This window comes from Leptidea sinapis, chromosome 11 (assembly GCF_905404315.1).
Source record: "Leptidea sinapis chromosome 11, ilLepSina1.1, whole genome shotgun sequence".
Classification (NCBI taxonomy): Eukaryota; Metazoa; Arthropoda; class Insecta; order Lepidoptera; family Pieridae; genus Leptidea; species Leptidea sinapis.
In genome coordinates, this window is record NC_066275.1 from 4,062,087 (window position 1) to 4,083,120 (window position 21,034).

Below are 21,034 nucleotides of genomic sequence, written 5' to 3' on the forward strand. Positions count from 1 at the left end.
GGTACTGAGTTTCCATGTTAGCTCTGCTGATGGTGACCAGTGGTAGGCAGTGTTGGATTATGCAAGCGCGGGGCCTGTAGTAAATTCTCTTAAACCTTGGTCTGCTATGATATTAAAGTATTCACAGTGTCTTTCTTTAGTGTTAAATAACAAAATTAGATCAGTTTTCTAGATTGGCCGATCAGTGATCCACGTTACACTTATTCAACGATCACAAATAAAACACAAATTTACAATAAACATTTATTAATAAGTTGTCCTATCATCAAACAACAAAACAGCGTATATAGAAACGCCTACATAATACTGGAGGCGACATGTGGAATGCAACACACAAATAACAGGTGACAACAGGTGATCACTTCTTGTACAGTATTAGACAAGCAATAAACAATATCAAAATAGTACATTGATTTATAACAAGATATAATTTTAGGATAAACAATAAACTGTGTTAATAAATAATAGGCGCAACAGTCGCGATGGCTCGCGGTGCTATGTAATAATTGAGGGAACATAATTATTTGATAAAATATGTAAATACCGCCATCTTGAATTTCTCACGTCCGTCATTTTCGCTTTATATTTAAGGTAAGGACAGTATTGTGAGTGTCACTTGTCTAATAGCACACATATATGATGGTCGTGTATATAAATATCATATAAATAAGGATCATTTTCGCGTGACGAGGCGCACACAGCCTCGCAGACTATTTACAGACGCGACACGATTCCGACACGATAATTCTAAAATTCTCAACAAATTCAACGAGTATGGAATATATCTAAAAAGTGGACTACTCGATGTTATTCTATACAGTAGACAATTTTCATATAATGTTATATAATTAATAATTTAATATAATATAGTACAATAAACACTATTAATTATAATTATTTTCATTTCAACACTAATTCAAGCTTTGTAATATCAGAATTGGCTACTGTAAAATATCGATACTACATAATATGGAGTCCGACTCGTCGATGTTGATACACCGACCCAACATTAAGTTGTTTGTACGTAAGTTTATCTAATCCTCGAGGTTTCGGAAGGCAGCTGACATATCCTCGAGTAATTGGTCGAAATCGGCCCTGATCTTGGCCTCACCATCTTTCACTGGGTCCTAGAAATAATTTTATTATTACATTACAAACATAATATAAGGCTTCCAAGGTTATGAAACCAGGCTAAAAATATTAGTTTAGTGTGCGTGACAGACTACGTCTTACACTCGCAATTTGTATGAAATTTTTCGATAGTGCGCGTGAATTTCGCAAAATATAGGTTAGTTCTAAACGCAATTTTAAATGACGTTTTCACAGCTGTCATAGCTTATCTACACGTATAGATGTCCTAAGGATATGTTATTATATTTATTTATTTATTTTATTACTTATTGTTTGGAGATGTGATGCAAAACATGTCTTCCTGAAGTAATTTATTAGTAAGTGCTATATTGTTTAAAGTTCTTATGTACTGCTAAATTTATACTGTATCTTAAGTTTGTTATGTTACACAAATTAAATTTGAAAAAAAATTATGATCGATGCGGAACTCGAACCCGTGACCTCTCGTGTTCCCTGCGAGCGCTCTTTCGACTGAGCCAACCGTTCGAGTGACGTATCGTTGATAAATATTGTATGTCTTGTTCAACTCTCAGGTTGTGGCTTCATCTAAACTCTAAAGGATCTAGTTCTTCACAGTTGATACGTCACTCGAACAGTTGGCTCATTGGAAAGAGCGCTCACACGAAACGCGAGAGGTCGCGGCTTCGAGTTCCGCATCGATCATAATTTTTTTTGAAATTTAATTTGTGTAATTAATCACAGAGGTTTATCGTTTAAAAAAATATATCAAATTGTTTGTAATGCTAGTTAATTGTCTTCTCTTACGGAGGTTCCCAATGTACTATCTACAGATAGTGATAAATTACTACCTTCTACTATTAGTAATTAGCTGTCAATGATCTGAAGCTGTCCCAATATACCTGATAAGTCATTCATATCGCCTTATATTGAGACGCGTGAATTGCAATTTCCATACAAACTTCTATCGCTGGTAAGCTATACGTCCTCCCATTGACAGACAGCGTGCACGGAGGAGGTGAGTTACCGTCGATAAGTTTATTGGGATAGAAAAGTCACCGATAGTTACGACTTTTATCTCAAAGAGGAGACAGACTGAATATTGGGAACGGCTGTTAGTCAAGTTTGCTCAACAATATATTTTATGTTGGTGACAGTTGCTTAGCTACCTCTGTATTGTGTTATGTAGCGTGCTGTATAGTGAGTTTTGTTGTTTAAGTTTTCTCCATTGCTAACCTTGAACTTCATGGAGGACAGCTGGTAGAGCACGTTGCCCATGGCGTCACGGATCACGTTCCACGTCACCTTGTTGTCGGACTGAGCCGTGGACTCGACGGCGTGCCGCGACATGTCGTAGAACGCGATGATGTTCCTCAGCATGCCCACGGTCTTGTAGAACGGGCAGAATCGGTCGTAGGCCGAGTAGCTGGGGACAATCACAAAACCGATGAATTACACTGTAAAATATATAAGTCTATCAAAATATATCGGATAATTATTATATGGCCCTAATAATATAGTGGGAAAATGGACACAGTCAACGGGTGTTTCAATCTCAAACAGCGTGTTTACAAACATAATGTCAGCTAACATCTATGAATATGGACAAACTATGCATATCGTACTTAATGATTATGAATGTATTTCTTAATTATACCACAGATCGGGAATGGAGTGACCGCCATTAGTCTATTAAATAACAAGTTGTACAAAATTACTTTGAAATAATATTTTTTTGATGAAAAAGAACCCCGCTTAGTTTGTTGCGCCTATTCTTCTCAGGTCTGAGGCATTCATTTTGGAAGTAGTAGTTTTTGACTTTCCATAAGTGATGTCACATCCTATTTTAATAAAAATATTTGAACTTGAATTAATGTGTAGAGATAGATATGGCCAAATGTATGTTATGAACGCGGATAAATGTCTTTGGATGTTGCCAAGTGCCTTCTTGAAGTAGGCCATCGCCAATGTTAGCCGGTGATGGAGTACCTGTTCTGTTGCAGGAAGTCGTCTTTGAGCAGTTTGGCGACCTCGAGGGTGATCTTGTCGGTCTCCGCAAGCGACGCCTTACCCACCAGCTGCACGATTTCTGACAGATCCTCCTCCTCTTGGAGAATTTCCTTAACCTGGAAATAAAACAAGTAACATAAGTTTCTGTACTTACCCATCACCACTCCCTACTGAACAAAATAACATTTAACGATCTAATATTATTCATTGTTTACATTATACAGGGTGTCCCATAGTTATGGGACATGAAGGGAAAGTACCTTAAATATCGAAGAGTTATTAGTTTTTGGTCATTCTTTCGATTGGCATCATAAAAGTAGGGGTGTTTTTTTACATTTAAGTCGGTTGGATTCCCAGAAGAGGCAAGTAATTTTTAGAAAATCTTTGAATGCAGAATTACTAACTTTTAAAAATAACAGTCTTCTTTCAGTAAAATAGCCTATCTTCGATATTTAAGATGCTTTCCCTTCATGTCCCATAACTTTGGGACACATGTATATGGGACATACAATATGTTCAATTTAGTTACAAAAGTAAAGTATATTCAAACGTTATATCTTATACATCGCACATTAATGCTATAAAATAAAAGTCTCGATTTAGTATAAAAATGCATTGACATTGAAACAGAAAAGAGAAAGAAAGAAATAGAAAGTATCAAACCTTGGTCCTCAGAGGTACGAACTCAACATAGTTCTTGTCATAGAACTCATCCAGAGCGCGCATGTACTTGCTGGAACAAAAAAACGAGTTGTTAACACAACATATCTTCAAATGGCGTGAAACTAACCTCCACTACACACTAGCGGTTTGTTTGAGAGAGACCAGCTTTCTCTGAGATTGTAATTGTTTACAAAACAAGATTCCAACCGCAATATTAAACCGCGTAAAACTGTTCCACTCATGAGTGTACCTTGAGTTATATATATTTATATTTATAGGTAAAACACTTGAAAACAATAAACGAAATCGATTCTGGTTAGTTAAGTATTTTTCATGAAATGATGAACCACAAAAATATCCATTTATCCCCCATTTTCCCTGTTTTAAGTCTTTATTAAAATCTCGTTTTGTACAGTTTCTCCACGAGTAACTGGTATAGAATGACTGGCAGTAAGCGCTGATTAAAGTAATCGCTACTTGTAGCGGCAATGGACCTCCTTTGTCTTTCAATATCATCATTATCTTGTTTCTTATGTTATGTTATTTCTTATGATAATAAGTTATGAATTATTCAAATTTCGTTTGTGACGTTAACAGAATGGCAAATGCGAAACATCTTAATTATTAAATATAAACAATGAAGTTATAATCTTCTTTATATTTGTAATATTTTATAAGATTATTATATTTCTTACTCATTGTACTCTTACTGTGAAACGAAAATGAGCAATCACTTTGTATGAACATCGCGCATTTATACTAATTGTAGTGTCTTGACATCTAGTCTGAATTAAATGTGTCAACAATAATTGTCACTGTCATAACATGTACAGTGACATTATACGTGTGACATTGAGTTAGTAGTTAGAGCTAGTCCTCCTTCGAATGGGAGGTCACGTCCCCGGGTCGGGTTGTTTCACCCGTGACCAAACGTGAGACATTACAATAATATTGTCAGTATAGTACCTGTATGAGATGAGCCAGTTGATGGAGGGGAAGTGTTTCCGCTGGGCCAGCTTCTTGTCCAGCCCCCAGAACACCTGCACGATACCCAGAGTGGCCGCCGTCACGGGGTCCGAGAAGTCTCCTCCGGGCGGGGACACGGCGCCCACGATGGACACGGACCCTGGAGGGTGGCCGATCATTTAATAAAGCTATCATAACTAACAGTATTATTCTTAATTGTATTCGTCATTTGTATCCAATAATTTACATTTATTTAAATTTACAGACTAACGGCCGTTCCCAATATTTAGTCTATCACCGGTTGTGGCGTACTGGAGATAAAAATCGTAACTATCGACTTTTCTGTCCCAATAAACTTATAGACGGTAACTCACCTTATCCGGACACGCTGTCTGTCAATGGGAGGAAGTATAGCTCACCAGCGATAGAATTTTGTATGGAAATTGCAATTCAAGCGTCCCAATATAAGGCGATAAGAATGACTCATCGGGTATATTGGCACAGCTTCAAATTATTGACAGCTGATTACTCACAGTAGATGGTATTAATTTATCTCTATCTGTAGATAGTATATTGGGAATGGCCGTAAGAAATCACATAAAACATGACGAAAAAAAATAATGAAACATTATCTACAAAGATAGAAAAATAATTGTACTTATATAATAATCAAAGCCATTGTTGTCTTAAATGTTGTGGCTACTTATGAAGTATTAATATTAACAGAAAACATAAGGTGATTTGTAACAATACAAAGAAAGCCTTAAAATTATGTCGTAGTCAATGCCAACAAGTCCTTAAGAAAATGATCTAAGGAGATAAGGTGTGATATATTTTGTGATCATCAGGTTCTTACATCAAATCTGTACCTATTAGGTTGGAGGCCTTAAAAACGTCAATAACTATTTATTTATTGTATGGGAGGGACTTTCTATGATTATTATAAATAACTAGCTGACCCAGCAAACGTTGTATTGCCGATATTAAAATCGCGATACAAAAGTAACTGTTGATCGTAGATGGGTGAAAATTTGAAATTATACAATTTCAATGCCACATTATAAAAAATAAAAGCAAAAAATTTCATCCAAAAATTAAAAAAAAAATTAAGGGTGAACAACCCTTATTACTTAGGGGTATGAAAATTATTATTATTATTCTCAGACCTATTCAATATGCTCACAAAATTTCATGAGAATCGGTTAAGCCGTTTCGGAGGAGTACGGGAACGAACATTGTGACACGAGAATTTTATATATAAGATTAATATTATTAGCATGTTATGTCACTGACCTTCCCTCTCGGGGTTGCCGAGACACTTGACGCGACCGGCTCGCTCGTAGAAGGAGGCCAGACGAGCACCCAGGTAGGCCGGGTAACCCGAGTCAGCCGGCATCTCAGCCAGACGACCGGAGATCTCACGCAGAGCCTCGGCCCAACGCGACGTGGAGTCAGCCATCATGGACACGTTGTAGCCCATGTCACGGAAGTATTCCGACAGTGTGATACCTTTAAATTAACAAATAAATATTTATTTTATTAGGAAAATAAACAGTACTACATAACATAAATAGTTTAAAAAAGTATACATCTATTTACCGTTGATAGTTCTCGCATATAAGAAACTATAAGCGTGTTACAAATAATGAACAAAAATCAAAAAGTAATACAAAAAAGTATATAGATATAATAAATGTTTTATGAAAAAATGGTAAATCCTATTACTCCACAGCTGAATATCTAAGTGATCGGACAGCCTGAGACTAGATTATGATTACATATTTTATAGCTATTGCTATAATATAATATGACAGTACAATATTGTATATTTTTATTAAAAAGAGCGCAAAAAAAGAATGCTGCGAGAGTTTCTTGCGCTGCTTCTTGTCTCTCAGAGCGCCATTTGTTTCCGAAGGGGTAGTAGTATCTAGTATATTAGAAATGACATCAAAAAGAATTCTAAATCAATCAATTTTGAGAAAATAAATGCCTTTTATGCCCAATACACGAAGACAAAATGAATGGAAATTATAGTACTTATACCGGTATTCAACAATCAAGAGAACACACACTCATCCAACGCCTCGTCAATCTACCTCTTAACGCGTTTGGTAACCGTATTGAATATATCGAAATCAGGCAAGTCAACCAATATCTGATTTATCGCTTGTGGACACCTAATAAAATATGAATGTTGTATTGGGCGCTTTGATACCAATTTGTGATGTTAATTTAGAAGAATTTATCTTAGAGTAAAAAACAGTATCAGCTATTTGACGCCTTATTTGTAATGGTAATATGTGATGCCTTTTACATCTTATTATATAATCTGTATTATATTTATTACACTTACATTGTAAATATCATAAAAAACTTGTTTGAACTTTTTCGAGTCTTTAATGTGAACTTCATAACTCCTGTCTGCTCACACTGACATAAGCGGCAGATATTCTACGGAATATTGCGTCAAGTTTCAAACGCAGTGACATGGCATTTTTCAGATAGACTGTTGTTTGTAGCTTGTTTATTAAAGTGAAACTTTTATTACATCGTCTCAAACTTTTTCGCCTGTGTGTTACATGTCGCGTGACGGTCGGGCGGCGCCTATAGTTCGCAGCAGCTGACCATGTAGTGTATAGACTATTACTCATTCGTGCCAGTGCTCCACGCTATTTTGTTTGTTTTTGTCATAATAATTATTATTCAATATAATTAAAAATTAAGTTAATAAAACTAATAATTACCAATTTTTAGTTAAACGTCTATAATGTGAAAAAAAGATTCAATTTTACCGTGGCTTCATAAAACCACACAATGTTTTTAAGTTTTACAATCAGTTCAGTGCTATTAGCTAATTTTCAACGTACACAACAGAAACAACAAATATTTTTTTAAGCTGTAAACACTTATTAGAAATTTCACTTTAATTTTTAATCATGATGTACTCAAAAAGTATCAACTCAAAAAGTAGAAATACTAGTTAATAATCGTTAATTTATACTATCAAACCATTAAATCCACAATTTTTTTGTTCCATTGTATCTGTTGCGATCTGTTTTACGAAGGAAACATCGTCCTTCACACCTCATCATAACTTATTTTAAGTCGGTATCATAAACAATATAATTATCTATTATCTATATATATTTATATAATGAAAATGGTCTTTGTTTGAGGCTCAATCACGCCTAAGCAACTGATCGTATCGACATGATACTACCACCATTCGATGCGAAATTTAACCTAGATGGTTTATGGCTACTTATACATATATTATTATAAAGGTGATTAAGATCATAACTATGGGAAGGCCATAACTTCCACAGTTCTTTTTACGCGCGGGGTCAAATTATATAAATAATGAGTCATGTTTTGTTTTCAACTCAGTTTAGGTTAAGTTTTATTTAATGTTACAATTTACTTAACTATCGCACTATCATTCACAGAACAGCTTGTTAATTACTATTTTTGATTTACTGTGTTAGCCACTTAGGTTTTCTTCGTTTTGATCGTTTGTCACAATATGATAAAATAACCCCTGAATTGCTCCAATTTAGTTGTTAATGTATCATGTTTTTCACTACTTTTTACACACTCCAATATATTAATCTTATAGTTTAAGCACTATTATTACACTTAATTATTATTAATAATAATTCATTAGTTTTTATCTATTCTACACACTGGAACATACATCCTAGTCTATCTATGAAGCCTTCTTGAGCAAGCTATTGTATGTGTACAGTGAATATTAAAATTGTTTCAAATATATTTTTTGCGAGTGGTAACTGTTGTACCCTTTGTTCTTATACGAAATAATTGGCTAGTTTTCAAAATTATAATTCTAATACGGATCTCTGATCCCAGTTCTGATTCTCAATCCTAATTCTGACTCTTAATCCCAATTATGATTGCAGTGTATAATAATATGAAATAGATTCTAATTCAGTCTAGTGAAATTACGAGTTTGTATATGTAATATATCCTTAAATATTATCGGCTCTTAGACACACACGCCCGCTCACAGCTGACTCACTGATTCACGACCGCACGTGCGCTAGAGATGATATAATGCTTCCTTCTCTTTCACTCACATACACTACAACGAGTACGTTGCCTTTGATAAATAGCTTTTAGCTGACGTTTCTAGGCTGTCGTGAATTCACATACACTACAGTATATAATGATATTTAATTATCGCATAAGCCTTATAAATATTTAAACATACCGGTATAGATGGAAGCCTCTCTAGCAGCCACAGGCATGTTTGAAGTGTTGGCGACGAGGGCGGTACGCTTCATAATGGATTCCGTTACACCTTCAATCTCCACGGTCAGCTCGGGGAAGTCCCGCAGTACTTCAGACATCTCATTACCTGCCAAGTTTATCAATAAACTGTATCTATAAAAGAATAAGGTTTTCTCATTAGAAAATACCAATTTTACCAATGGCAGCTCCTTTGCATAGGATGCCGGCTAGATGCATGAAGCAGTAATGTGTAAGCATTATTGTCTTTCGGTCTGAAGGGCGCCGTAGCTATTGACATTATTGGGCAAATGAAACTTAACATCTTATGTCTCAACGTGACGAGCGCAATTGTAATGCCACTTAGCTTTTTTTGGGTTTTTCAAAAATCCTGAGCGGCACTGCATTATACAAGTAAGTTATTTAACTTATAAAGTTTTACTTTGACTTTAACAACAAATGTACATGTATAAGTTGTTTCATTTTTCTAAACTGCTGTTTCAAATTCAAATTTCCTAATTAGAAGTAGATTTCAAGGAAATTATTTTGCATGTCACACTATTTTTACCCTAAATAGTGTACATAGGTAAATGGCCTATGACCCTCTTAATTCCTATACCGACTAAAACTTACCACGCTCTCCGCATCCGACGTAAATGATGACATCAGAGTTGGAGTATTTGGACAAGGCCTGCGAGATGACAGTCTTTCCGCAACCGAAGGCTCCGGGGATAGCTGTGGTTCCACCCTGGACACAACTGCAACAATTTCGACATTATTAAGGACATAAAATATAGATTCTCTAACTCCATAAAAATATATTTTTATTACTTACTTCGAAATAAAAGTATTCATGATTTAAGAGAAATTGCAAAAAAAGATGGTAAATCTTAACCTTTACATATAGATAAAATTGGACTGTCTATTTGTAATATTGAAATAACCGTTTTTTACTACATGTATATGAATATATATATGGTACATACACCAAAATAACATTTTTTACAATTCTTGTCTGTCTGTCACTTTGTTCCGGCTCATCTCTGAAATGGCTGGACTAATTTTAACGGGACTTTTATTGGCAACTTAGGCTACGTTTATTTTAGAAAAAATCTTATTTTATTTCTAATATTTGTTTTGGATGGACATAATTTCTATGAGAGAATTTATTAACGCACGGTTTTATAGTTCTGCTCTGAAACAATTTAATAACTTATAACAAGGGGGATCATATTTTACGAAATAATTATCGATGTTATTTAAATATTATTGACAAATAATGAAAAAAAAAGTATTGTATTTATTATGTACAGAACAACATATGTCGGGTTAGCTAGTGGAAACTATATTTTACACTTGCTGGTAGTTATAGAATGATTTAACCTGCTATCATTTGTAAAAGTCAACACAACAATATTGAATTCAAGATTTTGGAACACAGCAGAAAAGATACAGAATTGAGTTGTGATCAATTGATGGAATGATCGAACCACAGCTTAAAAATCACACTTCTAGTATTTAGTCATCTGAAGGGTGTAAGACAACTCACGGGAACAGAGAGTCGAGCACACGCTGTCCAGTGAGCAGGGGGTGATTGGCTGGCAGCTTCTCTGTCACCGGTCGGGGCTGTCTCACGGGCCACACTTGCAACATGCTGAATGAGGACTTCTCTCCATCAAACTCTGTCTCCAGAACTTTGTCCTGGAAAACATAAACATTGAACCTGAACTCACATAATATGTTTGCTTTTTAATATATTAATCTCCCAGCACTTCTCATAGGTACTCTATATATCGAGCCGAAAAATAAACAAATTTTTACTGCTTTTTTTTTATCTCATAATATAAAATGCCCCTATTAATAACATTATTTCCAATTATTTTAAAAAATTAACAATCAAAGCTAGAGTGAGTTTGTACTAGCAACTGTAACCTTCCCACATCGGCAGTACCCCACAGGGCACTTGATTTTTCAGATACATTAAAACCGAGTGTGCCATATGGCACCCTACTCACTCACCAAGTTCTGACCCTTATATTGTTTATTTTGAATGGTCTTATATCCTACTTGCTACATGTAAAATAATACGCATTGATAGAACGCTGTGCGAGCGCCAAAGTCGCACTGATCTGAGGCATGTCGCGCGATCGGAGATTCCCGGAACAGAAGGTGTATTAAAAGAGTAAGCAATAATAAGCATACTTAGCCCGGCCCTAAATTGGAAGCGGAACTTCTCAAGGTCTAGGCGGGTCTGGTTGACTGAACAAAACAATAATTGACACGCCGTGTCACCTCCTACACTGGAGCCAGCGCTCGCTCCGGGGAGGGGGATCAAGTCTGAACTGGTCTGACAACAACCAAACAGGTTTGTTTTTCGCCTAGTCCGGACTCCAGACAATAACGACACCTTTCCTCGTCGAGAGTTCACACAGTACTGACTCTGGATTCTAACGGGTTCGTCCGCTCCTGTCTAACTGCAGTATAGGAGCGCCGAGTCTGGACTAGTCTGGTCTAGCTAGGTTGGGCCTGCTGGCCAGACCTACTCCGCTTCCAATGTCGGACCGGCCTTAGGTTTGTCTAGTATCAGTAATGATCCATACCGTGACTTTGTAGTTGCCGGAGGGCGCTATGTAGGTGACCGTACCGCGGGCTTTGGGCGGCATCAGCATCTTGTGCTTCACCAGCGTGTTCTCGTGTACAATACCGTACAGGTCTCCTCCGGTGATGTGGGATCCCACCTGACAACATTACATACAATTAAGTACATCAACATATAATTAAACTTTTCAGTGTATTAACTATGGATAAAAAAAATTAAATTTTCAAATGCAAACCTCAAAGGAGATGCAATAAATTCATAGGTATTCGACTCATTAAAAAAAATCAGATTTTGTTAAAAACCGAGACAGGGGTTTAGACAGACTGTTTTGAGTAAATGATGAGTGATAGAGGTGAAATAACAAAATTAAGGCTGTGGAGCAAATAGCCACGTGACAAGGCAGTGCACCTACGCACTTGATTGTTGATTGAATTCAAAGTTTGGAGCGACATCGGAATGGCGCACGTCACTTTAAGAGATAACTCTTAAATTTCTTCTTCTTCACTAGTTTACCTTTTCAACCCAAACAGTTTCAGGGCAGAAATTGACGTTAATAATGGTAGCCCCCTAGCTTGCATCATGTGCAGAGAAGCGTGCCACTGGTAAAGTTATTTATTTAGGCTTTTATTCATATCAAACGGGTATTGCACGACATGAAGGTAGAAGCATTTAATATACAGGTACAATATCTTACAATATTTAATTATGTATTGTGTTTTATAAATAAATAGTGAATACCAATTGGCGGCCTACCTTAACATTCAGTGGATTAAATTCCCAATCCACTCCTCTGGCCAAACAGGGTACGTTAACTCCCTTGGGGATGTAGATGGACTGTGTCAACTCGTTTATGTCCTTCAATGGACGCTGGATTCCGTCAAAGATGGATCCAAGGATACCAGGACCAAGTTCCACGGAAAGAGGCTTGCCAGTTCGCAGCACCGGGTCACCCACTGTTACGCCTGATGTTTCTTCGTATACCTGAGAACATTGAGGTACAGTTGAAATATAGTTTTATTTAATAAAGCTGTGTGTGAGGCGAGAGTTAATACATGTCGCGCGGAATCCTCGAGGTAGACGAGGGTGGTCCGATAAGTACTTAGCCTACAAAGGAAAAACGGAAAAGTGGTGATTTATTTCTCCACATCATCTCCTTTAAGGTCGATATACTTGACCCAGTGATATTCCAACTTCTTTAACCCGTCTGAAAAATACGTTTTCTGGAGGTCTGCAAAGCAGCCCTCGGTGGCAGCGATAACCTCCTCATTCGACTCAAATTTCTGCCCGGCGAGTGATGAGTTTTTCAAATTTGGAAACAAAATGAAGTCGCACGGGGCCAAATCCGGTGGATGGGGCAGCAGTTCGTAGCCTAATTCTACCAATTTGGCCGTGACGACGGCAATGTGCTGGTGCCGTTGCCATGATGGAAGAGCATTTTGTTCTTTGCTAAATGGGGCCGTTTTTTATGCAATTCGACGTCGAAGCGGCCCAATAATTTGACATGATAGAGCCCTGTGATCGTTTAGCACTTCTCCAGGAAGTCGATGTAGATCACACCTTTTGAATCCCAGAAAACGGTGGACAAGTCTTCGCCTTCTTCGCAGCACATTCGCCGGGTAAAATCTATTGTTTCAACTGTTCCTTGGTCTCTGGTGTGTACCAGTGTATCCATGTGTCGTCGACGGTCACGAAACGTCGCAGACTCCTTCGGATTGCGCTTAAACATCACCAAACACTGCTCTGAAGTGGGCTCACGGTTGCGCTTGTTGTCTGGAGTGGCACCCATCGCGCCAACAGCTTTCTCATGCCCAATACTGCATGCAAGATATGAAGATATGGTCTTTTGAGAAGCCTACTGTGTCAGCTATCTTGCGCAACTTCAATCGGCGGTCTGCCAATACGAGATCGTGGATTTGGATCGTGAGTGAAGCGTACACCCCATCTACTTATATTCAACTAGAAAATATTTACAAAAACTGAATCACGGGAAGTTTCCCACGCGAAAAAAAGAAAGACGCGAAGTTTCGCGGAGATGAAATAGAATCCCAATTATTACAAACTAATAGTCATCATTGAGAACTGAATAGACCAATTATATAATAATTTATAAAGGCACCAAGTGTCTGTGTATCTTAGTTTTTAGAATAGCTCTCAATTTCATTCCTCGACCATTCATCAGCAATCTTTCAACAGGCTGATTGGAATGTAAACTGATCATACATTCTATCTTTCGTTCTACACTTTAAAGCATGAATAGGGCTATGGAACCATGATATACCTATATTTATAAAGTGGTATTATTTTCCCGAAATATAAGTTTTACAATTGGATATAATATTTTTGGAATTAATTATATTAAGATATTTACCTGGATGGTAGCCATGTCACCCTCTAGCCTGATGATTTCTCCGACCAGTTCATTGTATCCGACACGCACCAGTTCGTACATAGCAGATCCTGACATCTTCTCCGCAGTCACCACTGTTGTATCAATTACAATTAGCAATTAAGTTATATAATGAGCACCTTTAATTATAACAAAATGGCTTTGATACGGGGCTTACTTTATGTCAGTGATCACTTACACTCTTTACATCAGAGAGGGAGTTATTACGTTTCGAACACCGGGGAGAGTTTGAGTTACTGAAAGTATGTCAAGATACTGGATGATGGGTGAATTTGTGTGAATTTCTATTTCTATTTCACACAAAGCTAAAAAATTTGTGTGGTATCTTCAAAAGTGGCATTCACTATCATACATTAATCTTTGCACAACTCAAACTATGAAGAGAAGAGACTGAGAAAATGTTTGGTCATATGTACATTAAATATTATGAAATTCGGATATTGAAAATATTGGCTTAAAATATCAAGACTAATGTGCCTAAGATGAGAGCAATAGGGAGCCAACCATATCAGCCATGTACCCAGGGGCCTGCAAGGTAGGCACTGTAGATCTAACTAGTCGTAGTTGCGATTTAGTCCGACAGTACGACATAAGTTGTATGAAACGCTGCTATCTGTAGATTGCCTACTATAGGTAGTAAATTAACTTTAACACTAGTGCTATCTTTATTTAGGTTCATAACGTAGACACTGCCTTATTGCCTATATAATATGCACGCCCCTGCGTGTACCCTAAATGGTGGAATTGATGGTGATCTCTAGACGTAATACAGTGTAGAATGCTCTTAAAATAAACAATGGAAGATATGGTAATGAGAATAAATAAAAGATACAATATATTGCTTTAGTACATACCAGGTCCGGAGACTGCAAAGACATATCCAAACATCTCCTCTCTCTCCTCATTGGAGATGGTCTTCAACGCCGACATGATTAATTTTTCTATCTGAAATAAATTGACTGTTAGCTATACTAATAATATTGTATATAGATAGTAACTGATCACCAACATCCACATTCTCTTACAACACTCCAGTGGAAACACAGGAGTGTAATCAGCTTTTAGGCTGTTCACAGAATGTCGCGCAAAGAAGGTCACTCCAAACTATAACATGGAAGAAAGCGCACACCACACGTTTAGCTGGTAAGGATGATTGGCAATCACTAGATATTGCGGGACGGGTATTCCGATGCCCGATGCTAGACGAGACATAAAGGTGAGTGTTGTCAAAGGGCAGTTATATGACATACATACATAAAATCACGCCTCTTTCCCGTACGATCTATGCTATGCTATGCTACGATCCGTACATACTAGTTTCGCTTCGTACATGCTCCCCGGTTTAGTACTCTTGACCTGGCCTTTTTTTAAGACATCCCTGATTTGATCTTGAAACGTCCGCCTAGGACCTACCCCTTCAAACACTTTCATTCACACTGGCCTTATACACTTTCTTCGTCAATCGTTCTTCATTCATTCTCTCGACATGTCCAAACCATCTCAGCATTCCTTTCTCAATTTTTATCACATATCTCACTATTTCTTATCCTGTCACTCAGTTTAACTCCTATCATACTTCTCAACGCTCTCATCTCAACTGCATTTATTCTGCTTTCATGTTTCTTCTGCCATACCCAACTTTCACTTCCGTACATGAGTGTTGGAACCAAAACCCCCTCATGCACAGTTATATGACAAACTGTATTTTTTTGTGAATAAACAATGTAGGAGATAGGAAACAGCATTGCATGAGGTCTGAGCATCAACTGTTGACTGTCAAAGCTGATCCTCATGAAAGTAAGTCGGTCATCAATCCATTGGAGAGCCAAGATGTAACAAGAGGTTACGACTATGAAGAATGTTACTGGGTATGCGAAATTGCTTGAAACTTTGTTACATATAAATACACTGGTCTTGTTTAATTTAAAATACCAAAAGTTTGGTATTTTGAAACACACATCTTAAGTTCCCATAAATATAAAGCTGCTGTGTGACGTCACAGGTCCGTATATAATATATGCGTAATGACCCGTACCGGAGCGCGCAGTACTGCGCGAGTGTTGACTTATGACGTCACTCGATCATCAGCCGGTCTACACTCGAGCCATGCACATTTTTTTTTATTTTTTTTATGAAAATAAGGGACGAAACGAGCAGGACGTTCAGCTGATGGTAATTAATACGCCCAGCCCATTACAATGCAGTGCGCGGCTTCTTCTCTGAGCGGCACTACCTCCTTGAGACATAACATGTTAAGTCACATTTGCCCAGTCATTTCACTAGCTACGGCGCCCTTCAGACCGAAACACAGTAATGCTTACACACTGCTTCACGGCAGAAATAGGCGCCGTTGTGGTATACCCATACTCTAGCCGGCATCCTGTGCAAAGGAGCCTCCCACTGGTGAAAATGTTATTATTGGCCTATTGTTAGCTCGCGCTGACCTGCCTTTTTTGGGGAATGAATGGGCTTCCGTGATGTCTCTGATCTCATAATGTCATGTGTGGGGCAGAGTCACCATCCACAACATCGGCGGGTATGGCTAGCTGAAGTTACCATAGGCTGCTTTAGACAACATACTGCATGATCCAGACGCAAATTGGAAGCTGCAGCCGATTTTAAAGTTTATAGTTTGGATCCTTTTTGTCTACTATCAATACTCCTGTTGTTTGCAGTCAGCTTGTAACTGCCACATTGAATCCGAGTAATGATCTGCCACCAATAATAGGACCTACATAGCTTATTGTGAAAAATACCATGTCCTATAGCATTAAAGGCATAAAAAGGCATTTATTTTCTCAAAATTGATTCCTTTAGAATTCTTTTTAATGTCATTTCTTATACTACTAGATACTACTACCGCTTCGGAAACAAATGGCGCGCTGAGAGAGAAGAAGCGGCGCAAGAAACTCTCCCAGCATTCTTTTCTTTTGTGCTCTTTTAATAAAAATATACAATATTGTACAGTCATTTCTATCGCTATAAAATAATCACAATCTAGTTCCAGCCTGTTTGATCATTTAGATATTATACATTGGCAACTATAACAGCACGAGCACCCTAATCATCGGTTTGGTGTTGAATGGGCTCTACAGTGCCAAGGCCTAAGTGTTTAATGGTATGGCTTTATTATTATATATTATAGTTGGCAGTCATAACATATGAAGACAATTTCTAAAGAAGATGTCATATTTCCATTACTGAATAAGATGACACACTTATATTATGAGCTAATTGTATAATGTCCTTGTGGGTGGTAATATTGAGCACTTCCATACCTATACAAATGATTTGAGTTTTCTTTAGTGTTAATTCCGCCAATATTTGTCTTTAAACAATTCGACACATGTTTCGATTCTACAGAAGGCATCCTCAGGACGTGTTGTCTTACCAAAAATCTGGCATGATACTGAATTAACACTAAAGAAAACTCAAATCATTTGTATAATTATGGATTTCCACAAAGTAACGCCTACATCAATAAATTCACTTCCTAACACAAGTTGAAATAAAACATAAAAAACTACTTGCTACATTATAACCTAAATATCAGCACTGCCCTTTTGTTCAATGTAACTTGGTAGCACAGTATCATTTCTGTAGCCACTGCATGAGTTTAGAATCAGCTGATTTCAGTTTATCAGATTCTGATAAAGATATTACATCCATCAATGTCAACAACATCAAATCTGTCATGAGTATTCCACTCCCTGTCAAAATTTTAATCAATTCTTATAATTATGCCAAAAGGAATCAAAAGTATGGTAAGGTAACTGTGATGGGTTTGTAAGAGCAGGCGAAAGAATTTGATAAGAACGTACTTTTATTTATGGACGAGGAGTGCTAACATGTCATCTAATATTAAGTGATTATCACCACCTTCATTCTTCTGTAGCACCAGAAGAATAATAGGAATGTTTGCTGGACTTTTAGGTACTCATTTTATATCATCCTGGCAACACCACGCAAGGAAGAATACCACACTATAAAGGAACACTCTATTCCAACTCTCCCTTGATAAATCTGGTAGAAAGACACACAATGAAATAACAACTCTAGGCAGCACCAAGTGATCTGGCCATTCACAGAAAGTGCCTCTGGTATATATTTAAGAGTTGGTAAACCTGAAGTGTAGAGCAAGAAGAGGGCTGGCCCGAGCACCCTTCCATCCTCGACACCAGTGTCAATGCTATGTAAGTTGGCTTTTTTATGGGGCTGCACCACTTTGTGCAAGAAAATGTTTATCTTCTATAAATGACTGGACATTATAATCAGGTAAACAAGTGTTAACTTTATAGAGTAGACCTTTTAATATCTATTTTGACCCAGTTTTAAAGTCCATACAGACAATTTTGTATAATATTATAATAAAGGACTTTCATTTTTATAGAGTACTCAGATCATGTATACATTTGAACAACATTCAGTCAAAGTTATACTTGGATTTATTTAACAAATTCACCACCAAAGTTGCCACTTTAAAGAGAGGATATAGTTTAGACTGCTGAACAGTAGAATGGCTGCATAAATTTATAAGTTAATTTCCAAGGGAAAGCTAATTAAGAAGAGCTTTTTAATGAAATACTTGATACTAGTATGAAAAACCAGGGATGTTTCATAATGATTATGTCTTCCTACCAGCCTGGGAGTATGATAGGTAATGATTGATTTTGACAGGTTAGGTAACATCTTAATATTTATGGATAAAAAAGCTTAGTGAGAATTGTATACAAGCTTATGAGACCTAAATCTTTTCCCAAACATTATAGCTAGAAAATATTTATACTACAATATATCCAAAGTATAAATAAAAACTAGGATTTTTATATGTAATTTTCTGCTCATTATAATAATAAGTTAGCTCTATAATTCACACATTAAAACAGGTGAAAACTGCTGTTAAAATTTAGATTAATTTGAAGGCTGAGAAATATGCTTATTTATTTTTTACACTTATTGCGTTAAAAGTTACCAAGATTAATAAACTATTTAATTGTAGCTGAAAGTGATTGAAATCTAAGATAGGTATATGAAATAATAAAACGGTTCGAAGATAGGAGACCCACCTTTAGCAAAATCGATATTAAGGTTTAGATATATACAGGAGAGAACTTGGAAATATAGTAAATATTTTAGGGTTTTAAAGCTGAAAATGTATTGCTTTAAAACTTCGAGGAGTACGAAATGGAATGAAAAATTAATTGTTAGGTAAATTTTAGTATGAAAGCTAATAAATCTTACCGATTTAAAGAATTTGAGATATATTCGTCACAAGATACACAAGCACAAATAAAATACAATAAAGCTTAAAGTAAAACACAAAATAATAAGTAATATAAATTAACTCACGCAGCTAGAAAGGTGGAAAAGACGACCCGAGAATGGCGGATCATCAAAACTTATCACAAGACCGACGATAAAATTTGTGTCAGCTGACCTGGGTTAGTTCTGTTATCTATGCTTGAATTTATGTTATGACTTGTCTTTGGCTTACGTGATTGAAACGAATATTGATCGTTTACTGCGTACCAAGTACCAACTGCGTACACTTGACGCTACAATCAAGCGGTCTACGTAGGATCTCTATTTAGATTGTGGGTCTCATAGAATACTAAATTAATATTATCTATTCACTCTCACGACTGGGTCTACGGCTTGATTGCAAATTACACAAGTGCAAATTAAAATTATGGGAACTATAGTATATTTATTTGATAATTATATACTCTATGATCATTGTAGTGTGTAATATTTCTATTATGTGTTATTCAATGTTATTTCTGATGGTATAAGCATACTCCTAGGTTGAACGTAGTATTTAAATTCTCTTTGCTCTTAAGATGAAGAGAAATAATTCTAACAAGTTTGCCTACACTTCCAGCACTTATCCAGGCGTACATGTTAGCTGAAATTCAGCGAGTGGAATGATTGGGAAATACGGTGATCTTCTGTGTCTTCTGTCTCGGTCGAAATCAAAATAATCACTTGAATCTCGTAGTTTCTTGTGCATCCGTCTCATCCGTTGTAGTTATGATGTATCTTTTCATATGTATGTGAAAAAATACTCTAAATTATTTAAGAAAGTATGTACTATTGCTAAGTCAATGCATTTTAGAGAAATAATTAAAAATGCATCATCAATAACAATACAGCACTAACATAAAAATTACTTGGAAAGTTATTAACTAGGAATCTGGAAGAGCGAAAGACTGAATTTTGAATATAATCTAATAATAAACAATACTAAAATCCCCTCTGCGCAGGAAGTACCTTCTGCTTTTCAGAAATTTTCAGCTGACATTCCAGTTTCTATCACAAGGCACTCTTGTCTCCTTCACCAGTGTTACTGTGTCACTTCTTTTGGAAAATGTTAAAGAATGTACTTAAACAAAATTTTAAATTCAGTTTTATTGGCCCAGCAGAAATACTTTATGAAACTTTCAGATCTTCAGACAAAAGCTAATGATATTTTGGACATATCTGTAAAAATAATAAGTTCAGTACGAGTAATTGACGTCATAGCACCATATATAGCAAAAGTTTTTAATAGCTGTATTGAACATGGCGTATTTCCTGACTTTCTGAAATATAGTAAAATTAACCCATATTTAAGTTCTACCTGCTTCGGTTGGGCATCGTTCTGACCTGGTGGATGGACTACTGGAGTTCCGCAAGGGTCAATTTAGGGTCCATTATTATAATATTAATCCTACTTATTTGATATTGGTGATTGTTACCAGTTTTCTAAGTTTCTTATGTATGATGTCGACACTAAAATTTATGCTCACATTAAGCCTCTAATCTTATCAGGCTGGTTCACTACCTTCTTACACCTTTACGCGAAAAAGAAACAAAATAGAATATCAATACAAATTACTTGGTGTTCCTTTTACACGAATAAATTGCAGATCCACTTGCAGCAATAACTGAAAAAGCTTACAGGAATCTAGCTTTCGTTATACGTGTAATTCAACCTTTCTCCAGTTATGGGTGTATATAAGTCTTTTACTTTTCATATATTCGTAGTGTCTTAGAATACTGAAATTATATGATAT

General features: G+C 36.5%; 1 protein-coding gene across 3 annotated transcripts; it reads right to left on the reverse strand.

The window, feature by feature from the left end:
• Positions 1-229: 229 nt before the first annotated feature.
• LOC126966705 (V-type proton ATPase catalytic subunit A) lies at positions 230-19,447 on the reverse strand. 3 transcript variants are annotated; one of them, XM_050810910.1, is made up of 14 exons: positions 19,329-19,447; positions 14,834-14,924; positions 13,941-14,053; positions 12,326-12,553; positions 11,574-11,711; positions 10,523-10,674; positions 9,607-9,731; positions 8,957-9,103; positions 6,022-6,237; positions 4,729-4,888; positions 3,763-3,832; positions 3,079-3,215; positions 2,326-2,515; positions 230-1,127 (listed from the first exon to the last, which is right to left on the reverse strand). In XM_050810910.1, exons 2-14 carry the CDS (start codon positions 14,907-14,909, stop codon positions 1,035-1,037), a joined length of 1,845 nt encoding a protein of 614 aa, XP_050666867.1. In that variant the 5' UTR covers positions 14,910-14,924; positions 19,329-19,447; the 3' UTR covers positions 230-1,034. The 3 variants fall into 3 exon arrangements, with proteins under 3 accessions (XP_050666867.1, XP_050666868.1, XP_050666869.1); XM_050810911.1 differs by having other exon boundaries at positions 14,834-14,920; positions 19,329-19,371; XM_050810912.1 differs by having other exon boundaries at positions 19,221-19,349.
• Positions 19,448-21,034: the final 1,587 nt, after the last annotated feature.

Bases quoted from the DNA above. Each gene is read 5' to 3' on its own strand.
- LOC126966705 (XM_050810910.1), bottom strand. From the start codon at position 14,909: ATGTCGGCGTTGAAGACCATCTCCAATGAGGAGAGAGAGGAGATGTTT. The intron at 11,712-12,325 runs GTAGGCCGCCAA...TAATGTTGTCAG, and splicing joins TTAATCCACTGAATGTTAAG to GTGGGATCCCACATCACCGG. The intron at 9,104-9,606 runs GTAAGTTTTAGT...TAAACTTGGCAG, and splicing joins CGTCGGATGCGGAGAGCGTG to GTAATGAGATGTCTGAAGTA.